At 44.1% G+C, this 15139-nt stretch overlaps 1 protein-coding gene across 1 annotated transcript in view; it reads right to left on the reverse strand.

Moving 5' to 3' along the window:
• ROR2 (receptor tyrosine kinase like orphan receptor 2) overlaps window positions 1–15139 on the reverse strand; it is a 158005-nt gene that overhangs the window by 4065 nt on the left and 138801 nt on the right. The window contains exons 6-8 of the mRNA XM_081930488.1: window positions 8233–8547; window positions 4474–4719; window positions 636–838 (exon numbers count right to left, since the gene is read on the reverse strand). Coding sequence (XP_081786614.1) covers window positions 636–838; window positions 4474–4719; window positions 8233–8547 — 764 coding nt within the window. The remainder of the gene's footprint in view (window positions 1–635; window positions 839–4473; window positions 4720–8232; window positions 8548–15139) is intronic.

Genomic DNA, 15139 nt, shown 5'->3' on the forward strand with positions numbered 1-15139 from the left:
ACATCTGGAGGGCCGAGGTTGAGGAAGCCAGCTCTAAGGTAAAGGTAAAGGGACCCCTGACCATTAGGTCCAGTCGTGGCCGACTCTGGGGTTGCAGCACTCATCTTGCTTTATTGGCCGAGGAAGCCAGCGGACAGCTTCCAGGTCATGTGGCCAGCATGACTAAGCCACTTCTGGCGAACAAGAGCAGCACACGGAAACGCTGTTTACCTTCCCAGCGGAGCGGTCCCCATTTATCTACTTGCACTTTGACGTGCTTTCGAACTGCTAGGTTGGCAGGAGCAGGGACCGAGCAAAAGGAGCTCACCCGTCGCGGGGATTCAAACTGCTGACCTTCTTATCGGCAAGTCCTAGGCTCTGTGGTTTAACTCACAGTGCCACCCACTTCCCTATGAAGCCTGCTTTAGATATTGTCAAACTACAACTCCCATCATCACTGAAAATTGGCTATGCTGGGACTGTTGTACCTCCTTAAGGACCCATCTCTGGTCTAAGATATGGCATTGAGAGCTGCAGATGGTAGGGGAGGATTGGCAAAAATTGAGTTTCTTGCCTTGTGAAAGGAGATGCTTTCCTGTCACTGTAAAGCTACTACTGGATAAAACCTGGTGTCTTTTTTCTTGTTTAAATGGTACCTGTTTGTGCTGATTAATGAGAGGCATTTCCATATCCTGGCTAGGAGATGCCATCAGCTGGCGACGCTGAGGAGTAGTAGCAGATGTCTTCTGCTTGTTCCTGCACATACACACCAAGAAGAAAAGGCAGGCAATAACCAGAGGAATTGCTATGCTGGGTACCAGGATGTAGAGAATCCCCATCTTGCTGTTGTCACGTGGACCTGTTTGGAAAAAAAAAAATCACATTTTCAGGAGGAGTCTTAAACATTCACACATAATGGAAATAAGTGCATGCACACAACCAGCACCAAGAGACTAAACTTCAGCACATGCACCCACACACGGAAACCCAATGGTAAACCCAAAAATAATATTGCATTAATTGCCAACAGATTTCAAATTCCTAAGAATAAGGGGTGAATACGGTCCAAGAGAAGTTGATATGCAAAATAAATACAAGCTCCATGGATCCAAGCAACACTCACTGGTCATGCATAGATAACACTCTATAACTGAACTTTCTAAATAACAATGCTTTACAGTCACACCTTGGAAGTCGAACGGAATCCGTTCCAGAAGCCTGTTCGACTTCCAAAATGTTTGGAAACCAAAGCGCAGCTTCTGATTGGCTGCAGCATATTCCTACAGTCAATTGGAAGCAGCGGAAGCCCCGTTGGACATTCAGGTTCCAAAGAACGTTCGCAAACCAGAACACTCACTTCCGGGTTTGTGGCGTTCGAGAGCCAAAACGTTCGAGCACCAAGGCGTTTGGGATCCAAGGTACGACTGCATTTCTGTTTGAAAGGATGCAACCCTATGGCACTTACCTGGGAATAGGTCCAACTGAATACATTGGGGTTTCCTTCCAAGGAAACACACCAAGTTTGTGCCGCATTGTCAAGGTGTGGCCCAACAGCCACTCATATGGGCCACTACTAATAAGGCACACCAGCCTTGCTATAAGCCTGCAAACCTTTTTACTAGTATATTTGGGTTAGCCAACCTTTTCCCATTAGCCCACTGCATTTCTATATTGGGCACGGACAAGGGGGCTTTCTTCCCCGATGGCCTGCTTTGTCCCTTAGAGACAGCCCCCTCACTTGCCTATGGCCCAAGGTGAGTGCTTAAATAAAAAAGGTAAAAGGTAAAGGACCCCTGGACAGTTAAGTCCAGTCAAAGGGGACTATGGGGTTGCGACGCTCATCTCACTTTCAGGCCAAGGGAGCTGGTGTTTGTCCACAGACAGCTTTCCGGGTCATGTGGCCAGCAGGACTAAACTGCTTCTGGTGCAACGGGACACTGTGACAGAAACCAGATCGCACAGAAACGCCGTTTACCTTCCCGCCACAGGGGTACCTATTTATCTACTTGCACTGGTGTGCTTTTGAGCTGCTAGGTTGGCAGGAGTACAATGGGAGCTCACTCCATTGCGGGGATTCGAACTGCAGACCTTCTGATCAGCAAGCCCAAGAGGCTCAGTGGTATAGGACTCTGATGCACATAGAATTCATGCTCTCAGGAGAGTTGCTTCATTCATTTGAGCAGGAAATGCAGCAGCTTCACATGCACATCAGCATATCCAGAGATATATCACATTGGAATGAATAAGGCAGAATTCAGAGTATCCCCAGCAAATATTCATAGATAAAATAAACAAATGTTTCAACTAGCAATTATATATTTGCACAGTTAAATTTTATACGGCCTTTGCCCTCCTATGTAACTTTCCAGTTGGATCACTTTCTGACTAATTTCTGACTAAATTATAATAAAAGTAATTCAAGGTCTGAAATAAGAAATGCTCTTTAGGAAAAATCTATAAAACCAACAGGACCTTGACTAATATATCTGTTCAGCAGAGTCATGCAACAGAGTCTAGTTTTAATATTTATAGCCTACTTATATGTAAGAACCATAAAAGCAGTTCACAGGAAAATGCAACAGGACAAAAATGCAAAGTTAAAAACAACAAATCAGTAACAATAAAATGGAAGCAATTAATATATTAATACAAGATTAATAAATCAGGGAGAACATGATCCCATTGGGGTTTTTGCTTTGTTTTAACTATTTGTGCTTTTATGCTGTATTTTTATCTTGTGAACTCCCCCGAGATCTTTGGATAAAGGGCGATATATAAATTTAATAAATAATAATAATTTCCCAGCTGTCATCTGGGGAAGTAGTACTACCCAGGAAGGCCTCTTGCATCCTTTTGCTGAGTGCGAAGCTCTGTCCTTTAGGACCATTTAGTGTGAGACAAGAATGAATTACTGGCACATGTACAAAGCATTCATTTGCATGTTGAAATTTTAGGCTATGCTCCCAAACTCTCAGATATGAAATTTGGCACACTACAGAGAACATTTTCTGAAGAGAGTTTATAATGCAAACCATCAATCACAACACAGTTCACACATTATGTTAAACCATAGTTTAATGCTACAAAAATGGGTCTTTTTTTCTTCCATGCCCTCTCTCCTCCCTCTGTTACTTGCTGAAGAGAGGGGAGTGGGACAATCTGCTTCTTAGTTTTGACTGGCCATTGTTTCTTATTATATCTGCACTGCAACTCTGGTCAGTTATAAACCACAGTTTGAGCCTGGTTTTTCAATAAACCATTGTTTAAACTAAATACAAATTACCCTTGTCAGATGTAACAATCAACTGCAATTAGTTTAAAAATGGACATGGGTGCTCTCAATCCATTCCTTGCAGCTGTGATTGAGGAGCGAGGAGGGCACAAGCCCAAGGAGCACTGAAGTTGATTCCTGTAAAGAAGCTAAAGGTAAAGGACCCCTGGATGGTTAAGACCAGTCAAAGGTGACTATGGGGTTGTGGCGCTCATCTTGCTTTCAGGCTGAGGGAGCTGGTGTTTGTCCACAGACAGCTTTCCGGGTCATGTGGCCAGCATGACTAATCCACTTCTGGCACAACGGAACACTGTGATGGAAACCAGAGTGCACGGAAATGCCGTTTGCCATTTGTCAAACCTATTTACTGTATTTTTCGCTCTATAAGACACACGTTTTCCCTCCTAAAAAGTAAGGGGAAATGTGTGTGAATCTTATGGAGCAAATGCAGGCTGCGCAGCTATCCCAGAAGCCAAAATAGCAAGAGGGATCGCTGCGCAGCGCTCCCTGTTGCTGTTCTAACTTCTGGCTTAGCCCCTCAGTCACTTCCCCCACCTCCCAGAAAAGCCCCCAAGAGCTGCGCTCCTTTTAAAGCCTGCAAGCGCTGCACACACGCTCCACGCGGATCGTGAAAGGGAGTGCTGAGCAGAGCCTGGGATGCACACAGGCTCTGCTCAGCGCTCCCTTTAAAGAATATTTTTTTCCCTTGCATTCCCCCTCTAAAAACTAGGTGCATCTTATGGTCACGTGCATCTTATGGAGCAAAAAATACGGTATCTACCTGCATGCTTTCGAACTGTTAGGTTGGCAGAAGCTGGGACAGAGCAACGGGAGCTCACCCCACTGCAGGGATTCAAACTGCCAACCTTCTGATTGGCAAGTCCAAGAGGCTCTGTGGTTTTGACCACAATGCCACCCACACCCTGTACATTATAAGTACAATCTACATAATCTTGACCAAGGACTCCTGGCAAACGTTCACCCAATAATAGGTAAGATCATTAGATAAACTGCAAACCTGAAAGATTAGTCTTGCTTTCCTCAAACCCAAGAACAGCAGCATACAGGCCATACATTACATGCACTTAAACCCCCCTGGCTTCAATGTTGACAAACAAACGATGCATTAATACGAAATGGTGCAATGAAAAGGCCTTTGATTTGCTTTACAACTATTTTTTTCTACAAACACTCTAGAAGCAGGGAAGAAAAATAATACATACTACAAGAAGGTACTTCACACAGTTCCATGCGTACGTTTTTGTTTTGCGTAAAACACCAGGGACCTTCCATCTGGCTTCCAGGATTGCGACAGTATGCGTGTCCTCCTCCAAGCTCTGGAAACTCTGTGCTTGACAAGTGATGGGGGTGAGGATGCTGAGATTCCCAATACTGGCAATGGTGGCCTGACTTTGTGACACTGATGGTGCCTCTATAATCTGCTCCAGAGCCATTGTAACACTGGTGATCTGCAAGAAGTAGTTTGGCAGATGATTAACACAAAGCAATCCTCTCCTTACCAAACCGTTTCCTATGTCTAGTAAATCTGTTGTTTTGCCGACCTCTATGTCAGGAAAAGGCAAACTTCCACTGTGGTTCAGTGCAGAAATGTATGCATCATCATTTCTTAGCAAACTCATCTGCTTCAACATGACTTAAGCCTCTTTTTTATAGAACAGCTTCACCTAAGATTAACTAACTGATCCAAAAGTGAATGATGAGTGAAAAGGCTTACTCTTGCAATAACAAACAAGAATAACCCAACATGTATGACTTTCCCATCAGCTAGACTATGCTATATGAATAAATGAATATATGAAACGTGGACCACTTATAAACGCCATCTCCAACTCCTCGAAAGATTCCATCAGTGGTGTCTCCAGAAAATTTACACATCACTTGGGAGACAGGTGAACCAATGCCAGTGTACTGGAAGAAGCAAAGATTGCCAGTGCCGAAGCAACAATTTTCAACATCAACTTCATTGGACTGGTTATGTTGTGTGGATGCCTGATTATTATCTTCCGAAGCTACTACTCTATTCTGAACTTAAAAATGGAAAACGTGATGCTGGTGGTCAACAAAAGAGGTTTAAAGACTCTCAAGGCAAATCTTTAAAAATGTAGCATAAACATCAACAACCTAGGAAACACTGGCCTGTGAGTGCTCCAATTGGAGAACGGCCTTTACCAAAGGTGTCATGGGCTTTGACGATCCTCAAACTCAAGACGAAAGGGAGAAAAGTGCTAAGAGGAAGGCATGTTTGGCAAACCTTCACCCTGATCAACTTCTGCCCTGAAACCTATGTCCCCACTGTAGAAGGCATAGCTGTCAATGTTTCCCTTTTTTAAGGGGAATTCCCTTATTCCGAATAGGATTCCTCGCAAGAAAAGGGAAAAGTTGACAGCTATGGTAGAAGAATGTGTGGATCCAGAATTGGCCTCCACAGTCACTTACGGAGTGAGTTTAAACTGTGTTTATGGAAGACAATCTTACTTGGCTATGAGTGATCACCAAAGAAGAAAAAGACGAATAAAGCAGCAATTCAGAAACCAAATAGGTCACAGCATGAAGGCCAACAAACCAATATCTGAACCACATAACTCCCACCAAAATTTGTATCCCATTTTTAAACTGCTGTTCCCCACCCCCTGCTTAGCCTCCTCTACTCCTTTTTAAAAATTCTTTTCCTTGTTCTTTCCCTGCAACTTTCTAATCCTCAGCCCTGTTCTTTATTTTTATCCTGTATCTGGTTTTGCTTCATTTCCATAAACACAACTGTACCAGTTTCATAATATTTATGTATCCCATTAAAAATTGCTCCAGTTGCACAAGGTGATCGGTACTGGCCTGCTGCCTCAGGCGTGTCATTTTGTGGGTAGAGAAATTCCCTTTCCAGAGATGTCAATGCTTCCCTTTTCCAGCAGACTTATTCCGCTGTGGATTCTTAACACCTCAAGCACTTCACAACAGCACAAAGGTTGTGCCATAGCACTGTGTATACATTGCCTCTGACTGAAAACAATGAAGCTGGAAAAGGTTAGTATGCAGGAGGGCAGCCTTTTCTAACAGGGAGGTCTGGCAGTATCTCAGGTGCCTGGGGCAGGATCTGCATTCCTCTGGCAACAACCCTTTACATCATACAGAGAGAAGCTGGAGAAGAATGATTTGACATCTGCTGTTCCTCTTTCTCACCAGCAGACTTCACTCCCCCCTTCCAAGTACGCCCCAAGCAGCCGAGAAAGAGAGAACATGAAATTCAGCACATTGCTTTTGCTTTGCAGAGGAATGCACATTTAAAGCATTACAATGGAATGAAACAACCCTTGCTAATTTTGCAAGCGAGTTTTAGGATTTCTCTTGCAAAAACACTGCACTGAAATGCAGTTCTTCTCTTGTATTCCTCTATTGTTTTACAGTCGGTGTTAGATCCTTTCAGATCAGAACAGAAAGACAGGATGCCAAATCTAGGTATGTTTTATCATCAGGGGAAACTCCACCATCCATCTTGCCTCCTTTGCCCAATCCAATGCATTGCTTTTTGGATACCTAACTGCTTGCTCTCAAAGCCTAAGCAAAGCTTACTTGCTAATTTCGACCTGAAAAGCAAAAGAGGAGCAGCCAACATTATCCTACCACCAGTAGCTGAAAGATCTTAAAAATGTAAAAATAGGAAAACTGTCCCATTAGAGCAAGTATGTCTGCCTGCACAATGGGACTTCCTTTCCACCCTTCTCTGCCCTCACCAATCTTTTCCAGGCATTTGAGAATTCCCAGAACAAAATGGCGGATGGGGTAGGGATGGGAATCCAAGAGGGAAAGGAAAGCTCTTCTTGCAGAAGTCCTTGCAGTAACGGGACAACTTGATTAGATGCAACCCATACTTAGTAGTAGTAAAATGTACTTGGCCCGGAAGTCTAAACAATGTCATGTATCTTGTGACGCATTAAAGGTAGAGTGAGGAAGCGAGGGACCAAGGGCCACATAGCCTACTTTCACACAAGCTTCAGCCTAGTTTCAAGCCTCTTGCCAGCTTTTCTCTCTCTTTTTTGCCTCCCTTTTTTCTATAATTTTTATTAAATTTCCTGTTTTACATTTTAGAATATTCATTTAAACAACCTTAAAATACCAGTGACTTCTCTTCTTCTCTATCCATTGCTTTGAGTATCTCAAGGTCATGCCGAGCCAGGAGAGATAAATTCCTGCACTCAGCGATCTGCTCTCCATCTCTCACTTTCGTTTTTACCTCGTGTGTCTGAAGTCTTTTTTGGAAGTTTTGTAACAAGCCTTTGCCTTATAGTAAAAGTTTTTCTTTTGGACCATTGACTCTGCATGCTTCTTTCTATTTATTTACTGCAAGACGCTATCCATCAGGATCATCTAGTCCAACCCCTGCAGTGCAGGAATATGCAGCTGTTCCTTACGGGGATCAAACCTGCAACCTTGGCATCATCAGACCACATTCTAACCAACTGAGTTTCCCAGGCTCTAATGGGTAATTTAATATGTTAATTAACTTATTCATCCTTTTTAAACACAATGCTTAAATGCATAAACCCAATTATTTGATTTTGAGAGGTAAAGGTAAAGGGACCCCTGACCATTAGGTCCAGTCGTGGCCGACTCTGGGGTTGCAGCGCTCATCTTGCTTTATTGGCCGAGGGAGCCGGCGTACAGCTTCCGGGTCATGTGGCCAGCATGACTAAGCCGCTTCTGGCGAACCAGAGCAGCGCACGGAAACGCCGTTTACCTTCCCGCCAGAGCGGTACCTATTTATCTACTTGCACTTTGACATGCTTTCGAACTGCTAGGTTGGCAGGAGCAGGGACCAAAGAACGAGAGCTCACCCCGTCACAGGGATTCGAACCACCAACCTTCTGATCAGCAAGTCCTTGGCTCTGTGGTTTAACCCACAGCGCCACCCGCGTCCCTGTTGATTTTGATACATTCGCACAAAAGAAAAAGCAAGAAAGATAACTTACACCTGTTGAGCCGATCTACAGGTATTCCAATCCTTATGCAGTTGGCAGCCTCCAGGGTTTCTGGCAGTGGCAGGTCTTCACATTTGGGTGGCTGGAGTTGCATCAGAATGAGCGGATTAGATCTAGCAATGTTGTATTCCTGCCTACAGAGGTCATTCTCCAGAACTTCACACTCATCCCGACAGAGCTCCCTTGGTTTAGGTGTCCGAGCGCGCTCGTCGCAGAGAGGAAACACAAAGTGGCAGAAAGACGGGATGGCAAACTGAGAGCACTGATCTGATAAATGGGTGGATGTGCCAATCATGGTAAATGCAGCTGGAAAGAAAGGCAAGGCAAACATTAAGACTTAGTTCAGGCAAAAAATGAGACACAACACATTATGATTGATCTCCCACAACTGAAACAACTTCAAAGCAGGCTACCAAATTAAAAGCATTAATAAAAGAACTGAGAACATACTATGCTAGATACATAGGCATCTCATGTGTATAACCAAAGTTGATATTTTGACAACGTCACATTCACAGAGTACAAGAGGACTCATCTGCGCTGCAAATTCCAGACTGATTTCTCTCTCAGATGCAGAATTTTCAAAAAATTCATAATCACGAATATTCCCAGAGTTCTTTGGTGCGAGAGGTGGTGGTCAAAGCAGTATAATCTGGTTCATGTCATTACACAGTCCTTTGCAACGGCTGAGTAAGTCTGATCGCACCTATATTGTGGTGTATATAATATGATCACCCTGAATTTCACAATGGTAGCCGCTTGAAAAAGCACCCAACCACAGACCACCCACCTCTTTGGCAATTTTTCCTTTCCCTATGTTTGGGAACCTCGGTTTTTGAGTGTCTTGGAAGCTGAATGTTTCGGAACCCAAATGCCGAAAACCCAGAAGTAACTGCTTCTGTTTTCGAATGCGCCTCGGAAATCGAATGGCTTCCATGGCGTGTTTTTCCATTTTCTCAATGGAAATTGCCGACAGCGCCTCGGTTGTCAAACGTTTTGGAAGTCGGACAGTCTTCTGGAACAGATTACATTCAACAACTGAGGTTCCACTGTATCTGGTCAGCCATCTCTGCATTTTGAGGCATCTTCGTATCGTCTCCTTTTGCAGCCCCCTCTTTTCAATGGCAGGACAACCTGCCATGACCCATTGACGAGTGACCATCTGATGAGGCTCTCGATGGATCAGGATTGTGAAAGGAAAGCTTCACATTATCCTACTGGTTCCAAGCAGAGATGCTCAAACCTGTCTGGAAGTCGCACCCTGTATTCTGCCATCAAATCCCAGATGTGCTGGGGTTAGCGGTACTCACTGAATGATGAGATAAAGCCCACAATGAGCATGATCAAAGACATGTTGTTCCACAGTATAGCCTCACATGTTTCACTCCTGAGTCCTGGCACGGGAAGCGAGTCCCATGACTAAGCCCTAGTGAGGTCTGCCTCAACTCATGCTTTGTTTTGTTTTTAAATCACTGTGCTGGATAAATGTATAGCATATATTTTTTCACTCCTGAAGCTGAAACACGCACAGCACAATTTGGAAGGAAAAAAACACTGGATGGAAATGTAAGAATACATTTTTGGCTGATACACAAGCTAAGGAGAAAATAATATTGCAAAGTTCAGTTGCATAGTTCGTCTTAGGTTGTATGTCAAGCATAGGCAAACTCCGGCCCTCCAGATGTTTTGGAACTACAATCCCCATCATCCCTAGCTAACAGGACCAGTGGTCAGGGATGATCTTCAATATTTAAAAGTTAGGGAAATAAAAGACGTATCACAGGTCTGATACATGAAACAAGTCCCACCTACATATAAGTAGATTTCCACTTTCCCAATTGATCTATAGCTTTCAGCTCATGACAAATCTGTATGTTCTGCCAATGCAAATTGTGACAAGCAAGGAAATGACAGAATAATGAAATTACTTAGTGCCCCAAGAAATTGCCACCTTCCCTTCCTAATCATAGGCTGTTCCTTCCCATTGGCACAGTTCACACTACATGTTCATCATAACATGTTCCTTTGTTTGGCCTTTTATTCAAAAACTGTGCTCACACCATAACCATAAAGCACGTTTGAAGCATATTCCGTCCCTCAAAGAATTATGGGCACTGGAGTTTGTTAATGGTTGCTGGGAATGGTCACTCTGTGAGGGGAAAACTACAGTGCCCAGAATTCTTTGAGGGAAAGTGTGTGTTCTTAAGTTACAGCATGTACATTGCCTAGGACTAGAAATGCTTGTTTCAAATACACTGTTGATTTTAAACTGGTTATCAGATCTTACACAAAAGCACATACAAGCATGTGCGTATACTTACTGAACACACACACAGAGGTGTTCACACACTATTACAAACACATCTCTGCATGTGAAGGCTGCTCCCTGGCAGGCAGCGATGCTGCGGAGCAGGAAAAAGTCTTCTGCCCCACTCTCGAAATGGAACAAAATGGAAACTAACTCTCCCTTAAAAAGGTAAAGGGACCCCTGACCATTAGATCCAGCTGTGACCGACTCTGGGGCTGTGGTGCTCATCTCGCTTTATTGGCTGAGGGAGCCAGTGTACAGTTTCCGGGTCATGACTAAGCCGCTTCTGGCGAACCAGGGCAGTGCACAGAAACATTGTTTACCTTCCCGCTGGAGCGGTACCTATTTATCTACTTGTACTTTGATGTGCTTTTGAACTGCTAGGTTGGTAGGAGCAGGGACTGAGCAACGGGAGCTCACCCCATCGCAGGGATTCAAACTGCCAACCTTCTGATCGGCAAGTCCTAGGCTCTGTGGTTTAACCCATAGCGCCATGCGCGTCCCAACTCTCCCATGGGTACTTTCATAAAATCATAGAATCTTAGAGTTGGAAGGAACGCCAACAAGAGTCATATAATCCAACCCCCTTCAATGCAGGAATCTCAGCTAAAGCATCCATGACAGATGGCTATCCAACCTGTTTAAAAACCCCCAAGGAAGGAGAGTCCACCACCTCTTGTTGGAGTCTGTTCCATTGCAGAACAGCTCTTACTGTCAGAATGGTTTTCCAGATGTTTAGTCGGAATCTCCTTTCTTGCAACTTGAAGCTATTGGTTCGAGTCCTGCCCTCCAGAGCAGGAGAAAACAAGCTTGCTCCCTCCTCCACGTGTCAGCCCTTAAGATATTTGAAGATGGCTATCATATCTCCTCTTTTCCAGGCTGAACATACCCAGTTTCTTCAAGCATCCTCGTAAGGCTTAGCTTCCAGACCCTCAATCATCTTGGTTGCCCTCCTCTGCTTGTCAACATCCTTCTTAAATTGCGGTGCCCATAATTGGACACAGTATTCCAAGTGTAGTCTGACTAAGGCAGAATAGAGTGGTACTATTACAGTGGTACCTCTGGTTACATTTTTCTGGGTTACAAACTGTTTCAACCCGGAAGTGAGTGTTCCGAGCTCTTGGAGGCCTCGCCACTGGCCGGAGCCAAGCCCGGACATCCGCGGGGCCTGTGGAGGCTCTGCAACTGGGCTCCAACCACAAGACCTCTCGGAGGCCTTCACAACTGCCTGGAGCCAGGTCCTGACATCCGCAGGAAGCCCAGCAGGTTGCATCCCAGCCCCAAAGTTAGGTAAGGAACACTTACCTAATGAAGACCAAGAAAACAAAGGTGAGCCTGGGCTGAAAAGCCCTTTACCAACCCTTGCCCCACCCCCAGCCGTAGCAAGATGGGGGGCACCTAGCCAGGTAAGCCCACCTACCCTGTGGGAGGGCAGGGAGTGGAAAATTTGGGATTCTGCAAGGGATTTTGGGATTTGCTCATGTGTTGTCTGCCCTGTGCCTTTGTCTCTGCTTTGCTCCTTCATTTGGGGGACTTCTGGGGGACTCTGCCTTCTGCCATTGTTTTGGGGATCATGTGGGGTTTGGGGTTCAGCTACTGGTTGACTGCGTGACTGCAGAAATGGATAAAAGCCCCCCAATCAAACAATCATCAGTGCATGTAAAAAAAAAAAGTTACTTTTTTTCATCTACAATACTGTCTTATTTATTTTATAGTACAGCACATTGATTATTGCCTTCATTTTATGGATCAATGGTCTCGTTAGACAGTAAAATTCATGTTAAATTGCTGTTTTGGGGGTGTTTTCCATAGTCTCAATCCACTTTTCCATTTCTTTCAATGGGAAAGTGCGCTTCAGGTTAAGAACGGACTTCCGGAACCAATTAAGGACTTAACCTGAGGTGCCACTGTACTCCCCTTGATCTCTAGACACTAGACTTCTATTCATGCAGCAGCAGCAACCTCTCTCTCTCTCTCTCTCTCTCTCTCTCTCTCTCTCTCTTTCTCTCTCTCTTGTAATTGATGGGCTTATAGTGAGTCTGTTTGGTCCACCTAGCAGCTCTCTCATTAATCATCCTATTGGCTTATCCACATAGTGTTCCTACACTCTTAGAATAACCTTTGAACTCAGTGGCAAAGATAGTACTGATTAATTTTCTTGGTTGGGCAGAGATTTTTTCAAGCTGAGTAACTGAACAGAGCAATTCCCAAGATGGCCAAACCGGAGCTCGTATCACATGGAGCTTGTAGTCAGAATTTTGGGCTAGGCCCTTTACAGCAGTCAGGACCAGGTTAAGTGAAAAGTGTGAGTGTACCAGAAGAAACCTGATATTTGCTAATGACTTTGGTAAGCTGCACTAAAGATTATAATGAATTACCAAATGACTTCAAACAATGGCAAAGCATCCTTGAACAAGCCAGCCTTTAAAAAGAATGCAGATAAGAAGAAGGCCAAGATAAGTAAAGATCGTGGGCACACTACAAAAGGAATACTTGGAAGGGAACATAAAATAGTTGAGGAATTTTCATATTTGGGATAACTGCTGCCAGAGAATTTCCCTCTTTAGCAACCCTGGATCAAATTTGCTTGCTTGCTTGCTTCTATTCCTTTGCCGCTTTTTATTCAAATAAATCCCAAAGTGGCTTACATAAAAATAACATAATGGAACATCGCGAATACAGCATAAATTGTATAGAATACTTAAGAAATCATCAGTAAAACAATCCCAAATACTGTAAAACAATTTCCATCTATGTAACACTATTAACAAAACAACTAAAAAATAAGCTTAACATCACAGTTACACCAAAAATCATATTATAGGACTCACAAAGTACGACAGCATTCATATCTATAAAACAATATTAATGACATTAACAAAATAGCAACAAAACAAACAAACACAAATGGTTCACATCAGGAATCAACAGAAGGAAACTCAGTCAATAAAAGCATGGAGACTTAACTGCCTACATGTGGGAGGTCTCGAGTCATACCTGAACACACCTATTTCACCATGTGATCACATATGCAAATGTGAGTTTACAATGCAGTCAACAAGCAATTTCTGAAAGTGCAACCACAATTTGGTCACCTGCTACAATCGCGTATCCGTATACTGCTCGTCAGTTTACATTTTACAGTTCTCTGCGCCTCCAGGACTGAGGAAAAGTTTACTAAAAAAACCCCTAAAGCTGGTTAAAGTGAAAAGGTCTGTACACTTGCCCCATGATAATCTATAGAAGTTGTCAGCTGCTAAGTAAGAACCGCAGTACCTCAAGGACCGCCTCTTTCCATATGAACCTACCCAGTCCCTGAGATCATATCCTGAGGCCCTCCTTCATGTGCCTCCTCCTTAAGAGGTCCAGAGGGCGGCAACACAAAAACGGGGCCTTCTCTGCAGTGGCTCCCCATCTGTGGAATGCTCTCCCCAGGGAAGTTCACCTGGCACCTTCATTACACACCTTTAGGCACTAGGCAAAAACGTTCCTCTTTAACCAGGCCTTTGGCTGATCCGATTTACATCCTATGCCCTTTTAACATGTGTTTTTCAGGAAGGGGGGCTATTGAGCTGTTGTTTTGATTTTTATTATGTGTTTTGTGGTTTTATATTTTGATTTTATTCTGTGAGCCACCTGTCAGGGAACTGACATCAGAGCGAAAGGCAGAGGCAGGACTCCAGAGCGATGCCGGAGAGGGGACCAGCAGGGGGGAAGGAATTCAGCGCAACACCAGTAGAGAAGGGAGGGAGATGGAGGAATTGGAGACTGGTCTCCAAGACCCTGCATCAGAGACTAGTGAAGAGAGCGCTGGCACACCCCTGCCTTCCCCTTACTTGCGCAGATGAGTTCCACGCAGGGAAAATAGGAGGAGACTTGGCGTCAAACAGCTCTTATGCTGGAAAAGGTTCAAGAAACGCCCACTGACAGATTCTGCAAGCGACTGACAGGCCACGGAGTGTGTGCTGTCAGCCGAGGCATGGTGAACCAGGCATTCGGACACAACTAGCAGGCAACTTACGCACAAGTAACCCCTTACAACCATTACACCACCCTAGGACCCCCAGGTATAGGATGGTATAATAATAATAATAATAATAATAATAATAATAATAATAATAATAATAATATTTTGTGCAGTGGAAATGGAAGATGTCTAGAGAGCTAAACAGATGGGGCATATGAATGAGAAACGTTACAGAGATAATCCCATGCAGTTATTTCTATAATCTTCTGGACAGTGCAGTCATAGCTGTGTCAGCTGTACAAGGAAAAGCACCAGAGAACCAGCTGTGGTGGGTACGATGGGAGGTTGGTCTTCAAGAGGCTCCAGTGTCTTGGGTAGAGAGAGGCTGGATGCTTGAAAGGAGCATATCACAACTGAGACTCAGAGCTCTCCTTGTAGAAAAATGCACAGTGCTATTCTTTGGCCAGGAATAACTCCGTGCACCATGTTACAAGTCAGAAAATTAGAACCAGTGGTTCAGAGGGTTCACGGTTCAATACAAACTAGTTCTCTCATGTTTTGTATCTCCTGTAAGAGGTGCTTGGATATGAAATCTCCTTGCTCACTACTGGCTGATGTCTGAA

Source organism: Podarcis melisellensis (assembly GCF_964234715.1).
Source record: "Podarcis melisellensis genome assembly, chromosome: 11".
Classification (NCBI taxonomy): Eukaryota; Metazoa; Chordata; class Lepidosauria; order Squamata; family Lacertidae; genus Podarcis; species Podarcis melisellensis.